An 11,447-nucleotide genomic window follows, 5' to 3' on the forward strand; every position below is an offset into this window, starting at 1 on the left:
CTCTTTTTTTTCCATCAGACAAAAAAAAAAAAGAATAAAATAAAAGTTTGGTCGCTCCAAGCTAAAAAGCTCATTACATGTCAAAGGACACGGGCAGCAAAATCTAGTTTTATATTACTAAAACAGAGTTATGAAAGGCAAACGAAACAAAAAAGGAAAAAACAGAACTAGTGGTCACCGTTGTTTGTTATAATAGACCTCCCTGTCTCGCACAAAATAGGGTCTAAGAACGCACAGAAAAAGGAAGAGAAACAGAAAAAAAAAATTGAATAATTACGTCAGTAAAAATGTATTAAAATCTGAATTGTACAAGCTGTGTGCTGCCCACGTCTCTCGAGTTGTATTTACAGCATAGTCCTCTGTCTGCAGTGTGGCTACTTTGGCACAGCATGCAAATTTGCTGCTCCTTCACTGCAGAGACCATCGTGCTTCTTCTGTTAACGCTACTCCATCGTTTTCAGAAGAGAGGATTCCCAAGCCTTTCACAGGAACACTGGATGGACGCCCATGTCATTTGTCAAAATGGAATCTCCAGCCTGCAAATAAATAAAATATAGATCAGTATTTGATTTGTTCAGTTTAAATCAAAGCTCACTCCCCAGCAGCATATACTCAACCGCTCCTTTGCATTCCTGTAGGGTAGTCTACAATGAGGAAACCAGAGACTTTTGTCTCAGGCAGCGCCTCTTTCAGTCCCATGGGGGAAGCAAGCAGAGCGGCATTTTGGCAGCCCAGTATGCCTGCCTGCCACCCCCTGCATTAGTACAGATGAACATTGCTATGCTGAGCACTGCTGGGGCTGCCCGCCATATTGCTTCAAGGCAGCCTCTGCCTTCAGTGCAAAATGTGAAGAGGGCAGCCTTACACAGGGAACAGGTCGGCATGCCCTTCCTCCTCAGTAATGCCGCCCCTGCACTTTGTGCCAGAAAAAGTGGAGACACCGGGGAGCAGAGGAGGCTGCAGGCAGGAATGCCAGCAAATTGTCTGCCCAGAAAAGAAAGACTGGTTATACGAGAAAGTGTGCGTGTATTTGTATCCAAGGTTTGTTTTTTGTATGTATGTATGTGTACGGAGAGTGGCAAGACTGGTACAAGACAACGGAAGGGCAACAGCGCAGTGTCAGATTCCTCGCATAACCTTTCAACATCTCGTGGCCCAACGAAGTACTGATGGGGTGGTCATAATAATCTGGCCACTCGGTGTATATGAGAGAGAGCGAGATATGAGAGAGAGCGAGATATGAGAGAGAGCGAGATATGAGAGAGAGCGAGATATGAGAGAGAGCGAGATATGTATGTATGTGTACATAACACTACCCTGCACTCTGAGGGTTAGATTCACCTAAACCCAGCAGTGTATACATTACATAAACTTGACCTCTACACTATATATGATACATACCCCTGAACTCTGCATGTTACCTACACCTGACCCTTGCACTGTGTATACACCCGACTCCACCACTTTGTACATTACATACACCTGACCTCTACAGTATATATAATACATACTCCTGACCCCTGCACTGTGTACATTACCTACACCCAACTCCAGTATGGTGTATATTGCATATACCTAACCTCCTCACTATATATAATATACTCCTGACCCCTGAACTCTGCAAATTACCTACACCTGACCACCACTGTGTACATTACATATACCTAACCTCTATGCACTATATGATATATACTCTTGACCCCTGAACATTACACACTCTGAAGCCCGGTTTGGCACTTTGGCATTCCATTAATGCACCTCATGCACATGCATTGGTGCACGTTCACGCAACATGTCAGAAGCACGTTGTGCTTGCCCAAAAAGCGGCCAGGAAAACGTGTATTTTGGAGATGTGGTCAAAAAACACAGGAAGCTTACAGCTGAAAATGTTGCATGAGCTTCTTTGCTGCAGTTGTCATGCGGGCGGCAGCCCATTGAAATGAATGAGCTGACGTGCGGCAAAACTGCTCATGAACACTTATTCACGGATCGCCACATGTAAACTGGGCCTCAGCCTTGCACTCCATATGTTACATACGCCTGATCTGTACTATAATGTGCATTGCACAGTCCTGGCCGCTACACTCTATATTCGGTTTACAACATTACAGCTCACATATAGCTGACCTCTATATTTTATGTTGTGTGTAACATGGTTCTCACTAAAGTGTTTATTTTCTATTTCCTTTGCTGTGTAATTTGTAAATGGTTAATAAGGTTTTTCTTTAAGGTAAGCGCAGACATATTGTATTCTACTGGTTCATATTCTCTTTTTTTTTTTTATTAAAATCATCGCTTGAGTGTTTATGTGGCTGTGAGACTCTCGCTCATGGCACAGTAAAGCTGGCCATACACTTAATTCAGCATGGATGGGGGAATCTCCCCTGTCGGCTCTGTATGCGGACAGTTCCCACTCACCACTGTCAGAATATATGAACAGTATATACAAACAGAAGCTGATTGGTTGTAGTTTTTTTGTTGGGCTGTCAAATTTTTGCCCACCTCCTTGGACAAAAGTCTTCTGAAAAATCAGCTTTTGTTGAATGGAGAGCTGTATCATTTTGCCTCATTCGCTAGATGTCCCTTCTCTTTCCCAGAGGAATGCTTGGAAGGAATGAAACCATTCTCCCTTTTTCTCACACTCACTGACTGACTTTATCAATGTAAAGGAAGATTACTGGTTGTAGGTATTGTTAACATTATTTGTTTGTCATTTGAGTACAAACTCATCAATCTCAGGCTGGAATGATTGCTCCAAGGCCTCGTTCACATGATGTGGTTTTCTCCGAAGCAGGATTCGTGCAAAGGATTTCTGGCAGGTTCACACCATTTTCCAGACCAGATCTTGTCTGAAAAATGGTGTGAACCTGCTCGCAGGTCCAGTGCATTCCAGACCAGACAAATACATGTGGAGTATTTTTCTGGTCTGGAATGCACACGCGCTGGTGTGAGAAGAGGACAGAAATAGCATAGGGATACATTAGGATGCATTTTGGGTCCGGAAACAATCTGGTCTGGAGATGATCTGGATGTGGTGTGAATGGGCCCTTCCAGGTGGCTCCAGACAGCTGTAGAAAGTAATGACAGGCCAACAGCCACAGCTGTCCCTGTGTTCTGATATAAATCGAACATGGAGCCATTACAGCCAGCTAGAGACAGATGACCGCCTCTGGATGCAAGCAGCACGATTTTAAATGGCTAGGAACACCCCTGCGGATCTGAATGGAACATCCATCGAGCCTTGGCTTACATGGGGCTTTCCTTACGTTTCCTGCAGTTAAGCAGAGCAGCAGTGGAGTGAACGGTAAGTATATATCTCTGTGTAGGTCTACAATACAGTGAACCGGTTCATTTGGAAGCCATGTATAATTTAAACCTTATTAGATAACATTTTTGAGTTGTCATGAGAGCAAGAGGCGAGGGGGATAAAATTCCCCTCACTTCAGAGAAATTTCCTCTGACTTACTTTCAAAGACCAGAACTGAAATCTTCCCAGCAGGGCAGAGACCGAAACAAATGGCCTGGCAGGAGTTTTAGTATCCTTCCAATCTATCTTGGCTCTTTGGCTATACAAGCAATTTAATGGAAGTAGAAATTTGCCATCTTTAAAGAATTCAGCCTAAACTCCAATTAATATTCTCAAACAAATCCGTGCTCCTATTCCTAAAAAGACGAACCCTCTACAGCAGCTGTGCAAAAAAGACAAATAGCCTTTCCAAAAATGTTCTCTACAAAGTGCTTAGCGCTGATCATTCTGTAGAGTAAAAGTAGAGTCCAATTAAAGCTTTTTATATTTGGTTTTTGTTTTGAACAAACTGAGAAAGAATTGAAGTCTATATAAAACAAATGAGCAACCGAGTTATTTCATTGGATATCATATACAAATATTGGCAGGTACTCGCTATAAAAACATATACATGAAAAACAAAAGAAAAAGAGCTGCATGTACACTATCGGGGAGAGAGAGCGAGAGATATGAGAGAGAGCGCGAGATATGAGAGAGCGCGAGATATATTGGAGAGCGAGATATATTGGAGAGATAGAGAGAGAGATATATGAGAGAGAGAGAGAGAGAGAGAGAGAGAGAGAGAGAGAGATATGAGAGAGAGCGAGATACACTGAGTGGCCAGATTATTATAGCTAATTACCTGATGTTTTGTAGGCAATTAGCTATAATTAGCTATAATTTCGCGCTGAAGTTGCTAGAGGGCCAGACCATTATAAATAGGGAAGCAGGTTGTTTACCACGACAGTAGAAGTGATTTGTTTCTGAAGATACGGGGAAACAACGCGATTTAACAGCCTTTGAACGCGGGATGATTGTTGGCGCTCGGAGCCATGGAGCGAGTATCAGCAAAACAGCAGAATTCGTTAAATGTTCAAGAGGGGCTCATTGTTAAAGTGTTTAAAGACCGGACTGTCAGCCTAAAATCTGGGTCTGAACGTGCGAATTGTGGCCGTCAGCGACTGGTCAATGTTAAGGCAGAACGGAGAGTGGCAAGACTGGTACAAGACAACGGAAGGGCAACAGCGCAGTGTCAGATTCCTCGCATAACCTTTCAACATCTCGTGGCCCAACGAAGTACTGATGGGGTGGTCATAATAATCTGGCCACTCGGTGTATATGAGAGAGAGCGAGATATGAGAGAGAGCGAGATATGAGAGAGAGCGAGATATGAGAGAGAGCGAGATATGAGAGAGAGCGAGATATGAGAGAGAGCGAGATATGAGAGAGAGAGATATGAGAGAGAGCGAGATATGAGAGAGAGCGAGAGAGAGAGAGAGAGAGCGAGATATGAGAGAGAGCGAGATATGAGAGAGAGCGAGAGAGAGAGAGAGAGAGACACTCTAGTGTATGTATTTCACTTCCTTGTATATAGTGTTGGGTATTTGACACACACATGGAGAGACTTTTAGTAATTTACAATTTTGATTGATTTTGCAACAAACTAATGAAATACTGAACTGTTATAATAGATTCATCAGAAGACCGCAGTGTACTTTTAGCTGTTCCTTCTACTTTTGTTTTCGATATAAAGGATTGAGGTCTCTGCTAGTTTATTCAAATTACTTCCTGTTAAATATCGCTGGGACAGGAAGTGAGGGATAACCCTTGTACTAAGGACAATCAGAGCCTTTACTGAAATATACTCAGTCAGCCCAGTGTAGGTTTTTACAAGGATTAATGTCCTTATCTACCAAACTAGAGTGAGGAAGGGTTAAGAAGGACATGAAGAGGGGAGTTTATCAAAACTGGAGCAGTTGCCCATGGCAACCAATCAGAGCTTCTCTTTTCAGTTTTTTGAGTTAAGATTTGAAAATCAAAGAGAGAAGCCGATTGGTTGCTGTGCACAGCTGCTCCACATTTTGTCTGCTCCAATTGTGATAAATTCCCTTCACAATGTGTGAATTCCATTTGGGTCTTGATGAACTGGCCGAAATTCGCGCAGTGGGTGCCGCTGTTGGCCAGCGTCCCTCCATCAGTGGAACGAAGGAGCCGGTTGGAAAATCTTCGAACAGAGCGGGCAGCCAATGAGCTGCCCGGTCTGTTCGGGTATTCTGACAAGCTGTAGACTCCTTGCTAAATGCTCATAAGCGTTAGAGGAATCTGTTACATTTTCTTTGTTCAGCCGGTAGGTAGGCGTACGGCCAACTAACATAACTCACGGAAGAGAGCACACCCTAACCCAGATACTAGAGGACGACATCATGACAAAGACATTGAGGTTGTTTCACTAAAACAATAGGCGCTTGTTCCCTTAGCAAATAGTAAAAAAGGAAATATTAGAAAATAAGGTGCTGGGGTTCTGCTTTTAGTCCCCATGTCTGCACATCTGCTATAGCCTTTACAAGGGGGGGTCTAACGCCTCTTGATCAATTGTTATCCACTTGAGTACCAACCTTGTGTACCAACCTGTATATACCCCTTCATTACACCCCCCACGCCGATGTACATGCAAAAAAAATAAAATAAATGGCACTCCTACAATACATTTTCTTTTTTTCACACTACAGTGTTGCGGAGGTGCTTATTGAGAAGAATGCTGAAAGAGGATGGACTGGGTAAATTTGGAAGTACGGGAAGGTAAGACTCTGGCTTTTCAGTTTCAAGAGTTAAAAGACTTAAAGTGACACCAAACTCAGAAGTTAAATCTTAAAAATACATTCAAGTACCTTAACTATTAACAAAAATAGCACCAATTCAGAGATGATTTGAGGATCTACAGCCGAGTGATACACAAATAAGATACATTTTTATTAATAGTTAAAAGGTACTTGAATGCATTTTTAAGATTTAAATCCTGAGTTTAGTGTCACTTATACTTATAGTTTCCCTTCTAGCCGGACAATAAGTGTAAAAAATATATATTTTTTACACTTATTGTGATTACTATTACATAGGGGGATATAATTCCCCTATATAATAGCACAGGTACACTGACAGGTCCTGTTTATGGAGACATTATGGGTCCCTAGGACCCCTAATGTCATCTGGGGACCCCAAAAGAAGCTGATGAAGCAGAGATCTGCTTCATCAGCTTCTTCTCTCTGGCTATAGCAGCCAGATGACTGACAGGTGAATGCGGAAGTGATGTAATACACATTACTTCGGCATTCACAGCACGTCCGTCCGTTTTTTCTTAACAGACAGACGGCAGGAGGTTATGCAAGTTCATTTGGTTTTATTTGTTGACATTTATTAAACCTTTTTTACATGATGAGCTTTCTCTGCGTTTATATGTTGGTATACGGAGGAGGAAGCGGAGTCGGAAAGGAGGGTTAATCATTTGGGATTGGAAGACTTTAAAAACTTCTTCTATGAACGGTCTGAGGCCCTTTCCCTTTGCAGAGTGATCATCATCATTGCACTGAAGCGCTATTTGACCTTAGTATGGTAAATACAGGTTGACATTTCATCTGGTGAGTGCAATGTTGTGAGGGGATCACAGAGGAGTATGCAACTGACTGCTTGAGAAGAAGAATTAAGAGACGGATGTTATCACTTTTGGGGGGGAGGGGGTGTATTATGGCTTTATGTAACTAACTGAAATTAAAGGAGAACTATGAGGTGAGTGCTCTTCACTCACCTCATAGTTCTAGCCGACCTGTGACAATGGGACTGTCACAGGTCGGCTCAGTAGATCGGGAGGTGAGCGAACACATACCGGCGTTCGCTCACTTGTCACCGCTCTCTGCGGTGACAGGGGAGGGGCTGGATTCCCCCCTCCCCGCTCCGATCCTCCAGCGCTGACTGGCGGAACGGACGGGGGAGGGTACAGCTGGCTCTGCCTCTAGATAGGCAGAGCCAGCTGTCACTCACGCAGGTGGGCGGATCCAGACATAATTGTCGGGATCTGCTTCAGCGTCTCAGTATATAGGGAGCTGTAGCTCCCTATATACTGAGCTTTGGGTGACGGGAGGATGCTAGTTTGTGTCCTCCCGTTACCCTAAGGAGAACTATGGGGAAAAGCCCTGACACCATAGTTCTCCTTTAATTGATATTGCTATAGGAGGGATACACTTGAGCATATTGTGGGGTGTTTGAGTATATGATCTATGTTTAACATTTTATTTATGCGCTGTGTATATATTTAAAAAGTAGCACATGTGAAGGATCTGTAAAAAAAATAAGTCAAGGCAACTGGACTTGCTGTATTTTTCTTGAAGACATCCAACTCAGAATTGAGAAAGCTGGTTGGATGACCAGTGAAACGTCTTCAAGAAAAATACAGCAAGTCCAGTTGTCTTGACTTATTTTTTTTACAGATATACCATGACCTGGACGAATGAGAACCTTCACAGACACATGTGAAATAGTCTAAAAATGCAGTCAGCAAGATCTACCAAAAGCTGAGATAAAACTTTTGGCCGATCCTGGCATTTTACAAATGTGCGTATGACCATGCATAAGAAATAAGTGAAAAGGAGTACACTTTGAAGAGGCTCTTTTTTTTTAAAGTTGTAGATACAGCAGTAAGTGGTTAGAAGTTAGAACCCGTCGGGATTTTATTGCCGTGTCCCCACTAGAGAGATTCACCTTCATTCTTTGTCCTGGTCACCGCTTTCAATGGGACAGAAATTTTGAGCGGTCACTAAAACAGGAATAGAAATATGGAAAGAGAAAACTTGTTCTGGTGACAGGACAGGAAGTGAAGGGAACTTTCTACAAAAGGACACAGCAAAAACAAAAAACAATTTTGGCTTCAGGTACTTTCTGAAATAAGCCAGGTATGGGGAGAGCTCAGGTGACATGAGGGCACAAGCAGGAATTTCGTAGGCATTTACTTACTCGTCAATCCTCCATTTTCGAAAGCCTGCGCTTGACATGTTTTGGGGGCTCCCAAGTGTCGCTGTCATCAGATTCGATTTCTTCCTCATCATCTAAATCATCCAAAAGGTTTTCATCATCCTCATCTTCATCTTCAAAGGGATCCAAACCTGCATCTTCTCTTTGCATTCGCTCAGCAAACCAATCCCTCACCTGCTCGTAACCCATGCGAGATTTGGAAACCAATTCGTCCAAGTCCTCCTCATTGAGAAATTTATGCATTAAATAGTAGTCTTTTAGCAGTGCTCTTCCAGTCTTCTGCTTTACTGGTGGAGGTGGCCTCTCCCAGCTGTTTGTCCTCCGTCCTTTTGGTCGCCCTCTAGGCCTGCCTCGTCCTCTACCCCTAGGCCTGCCTCTTCCCCTTCTACGTGTATTACTCTGTCCATTCATAACTGTCGGACTGCTTGTTTTGGATATTTGATACTCCATAAACCACTTCAGATGATTATTTTTAGCAGCATACCTAGTATCGCCAAACCACCCAACAATGTCACTTCTAGCAAGTCCAGTTTCTTGTACCAGCTGGTCGTATTCTGCTGGATTTGGCCACTGTGTGCGGATAAACATATTCTTAAGTACGGTCAACTGCTCTGGGCTCTTTTTTGCCATTTTTGCCGCAACAAAAGCTGCTGACCTTTCATCATCCATTTCGTCTTTTATTTCAAAGTCTAAGCTCTCACTTAAAGCACCAGGCTCCTCCTTTACTCCCATCGATCTCCTTTTTTCTGCAAACCAGGCGTCAATTTCTCGCTTAGTAAGTTTAGTGACCACTCTCAACTTACTCAGCTCATCGTCCGTTGGTACTGTGCTGCTAAGGAAGCTTTCCTCAAGAGTCTGCAGCTGTTCAGGTGTCTTTTCTTTGAATTTCTGGGGAGTAAAATCTGGAAACGGGTTCCAACTCTGCTTGCGTGGAGAGGTCAATACGACAGATGTTGGGGATTCGTTTGTTTCATCACTAGAGTCAATAATGATGGTGCCACTGGGGTCGCTGGTCAAATGCATACCATGACTGCCTTTGGCATTTCTTTGGTTATACCGAGTGTCACTAAACCACTTTTTAATTTCTCCTTTCGTTAAGCCGGTTAATCGAATAAGTCGCTCAATTTCGCTATTGTGAGGATACTGGTTCCTCAAATAGCTCAATTTTAGAGCCATCAACTGTTCTTTTGTCTTCTTTGTGCGCAAACCGAAAACATCGGCTATCAAGATAGGCTCTTGCTTTGGCAGCTGTGTACTTGGGATAGCGGCAATTCTTTTAGTTTCAGTCACTGGATGGGCATGCGGAATTTGGCTTGCGTGGAGCTGTGCATTACTCGGGAGACCAGCCACAGTAAACGTTATTGGAGTAGTCACCGGTATTGCGTTGGTTCCTGTAACTTGGGTGAGAACGAGGCCGGGCTGGCCAACAATTTGGCACGCCTGCAGAATGGAAGGCAGGCCATTAGCGCCTGATGAAATCTGTGCAGGAATCACGGTTATTGTCTGAGGGATGGTATGCACTGCGCCATTAAACTGCTTCCTCCGTGCATCTTCTACTTCCTCTGGTGTCCAACTAACACCATGTTTTAGTCGCTGGGCTGAGAACCAAATTTTAATTTGCTCCTCAGTGCATTTAGTTTGAGCAGCAAGGAGGGATATCTCCGAAACAGTTGGGTATGGAAACTTCTTGTAGTTACTTAGCAAAAGAGTATTGTTGTCTAATGCAGTATTGTACGTTGGAATGCTGTTGACAGGTATTAAGACTTTTGAAAGGATATTTTGCTGTGCCTGGACAGTTGCGATAACCTGTGCCAACCCAGGCTGAAGTACAGTAGCAGGCGCTACAACCGGATTTGGTAACTCCTGGCTGCTGGTGATAATTGTAGCATTTGTTTTTACAGGTTCTGTTACAACAGGAGCAGTCTTGGGCTCTACTGTCGGTTGCACCTTTGGCTCACTTTGTATATTTTCTTTCTCCTCCACTCCATCTTCTCCTGCATTCTGTGATACAGTGATCCTTTTCTTCTCAGATTTATCCTTCATTATTTTCATGATTGGCGTTTTACTGATTGAAATCGCAGAAGGGTTAGACTCTGACTGCTCCTGGTTCTCCTCTTGGACAAAACTTCCATCAAAGGTCAAATCGTTAACAGTCTGTTCGAAAATGGTCTGGTTGTTGCGCTTAACCATGGTTAACTTAAAGTTCTCCTCCCCGGGATGGTGCTTCGTGTTGTGCTCTGAAAGCGAATCATACCGTTTAGTGAGAAAATTACACTCCACACAAAAATAGGAAGAATTTAGTACAACGTTGGGGTGCTCAGAATCTACATGAAAGGTAAACATATTTAAGTCCGGAGTCTGAAATGAACAATATTTACATTCATAACCACCTTCAACTATTTTACTTGGCTGATTGTCTGAATCACTAGGTTCAAGTGCATCCCCATCCTTTGTCACCCCCTCGGGTACAGCGCTTTCTGGAGCGGGGTTCTCCACGCTTGTTACCGACGGTGAACTTTCCTCGCCGTCGGAATTCATTTCTACATCTGGATCATGCTCGCTTGCAAGCACCATGCAAGGAGTGGTTGATTTTCGTTTACTCGCCATCGTGCTGTAAAACCCAAATGAGAAAGGCTTGTGTAGTTGTGGTGATACAGCAGCCTGTAGCCACCTCGCTGAAGTTCCAAACGTTTCTGAATTCTTGTTTCTCTAGAGGATTTGATTAACGCTGGAGCATGTTGGCATTAAGTCGGGTTCATGATGGACTCCTGCAAAACATGAAAAAACAAAAAGGCAATTATTGAAGGAAACCATCAGAAAATAAAAAAATTAAAAGTAATGTTTTCAGTCAACTATGTTGCAGTTAACAAAGTGGAGTCTGGTTGGAAAAACCACTGCAAGTCTTGTCGCCCCCCCCTTTCATAAAGGTCCCCACACACACCTTACGAAAATCGTATGATAATCGCGGGATTTCGTATGATTATCGTAAGGTGTGTGGAAGCCGTGCCACCTCTACTACTGTAAGTTTGCACGACTTAACTTACGGACATGTTCGAAAACCCGCCGAGCATCGTACGATGTTCGGCGGGTTTGTGGCATGTCCGTACGATAAAAGCCGTACGGGCCGGTGTGCGCAAGC

At 43.4% G+C, this 11,447-nt stretch overlaps 1 protein-coding gene across 4 annotated transcripts; it reads right to left on the reverse strand.

The window, feature by feature from the left end:
- Positions 1-281: 281 nt before the first annotated feature.
- Positions 282-11,042, reverse strand: ZHX1 (zinc fingers and homeoboxes 1). 4 transcript variants are annotated; one of them, XM_018562238.1, is made up of 4 exons: positions 10,699-11,042; positions 8,291-10,545; positions 2,727-2,734; positions 518-536 (listed from the first exon to the last, which is right to left on the reverse strand). In XM_018562238.1, the coding sequence occupies exons 1-2, from the start codon at positions 10,913-10,915 to the stop codon at positions 8,294-8,296; spliced, it is 2,469 nt and encodes an 822-aa protein (XP_018417740.1). In that variant the 5' UTR covers positions 10,916-11,042; the 3' UTR covers positions 518-536; positions 2,727-2,734; positions 8,291-8,293. The 4 variants fall into 4 exon arrangements, with proteins under 4 accessions (XP_018417739.1, XP_018417740.1, XP_018417737.1 ...); XM_018562235.1 differs by having other exon boundaries at positions 8,291-11,042; XM_018562237.1 differs by lacking the exon at positions 2,727-2,734 and having other exon boundaries at positions 282-536; positions 8,287-11,042.
- Between the last annotated feature and the right edge of the window lie 405 nt (positions 11,043-11,447).

Source organism: Nanorana parkeri, unplaced genomic scaffold (assembly GCF_000935625.1).
Source record: "Nanorana parkeri isolate BGI_ZX_2015 unplaced genomic scaffold, ASM93562v1 scaffold566, whole genome shotgun sequence".
Lineage (NCBI taxonomy): Eukaryota > Metazoa > Chordata > Amphibia > Anura > Dicroglossidae > Nanorana > Nanorana parkeri.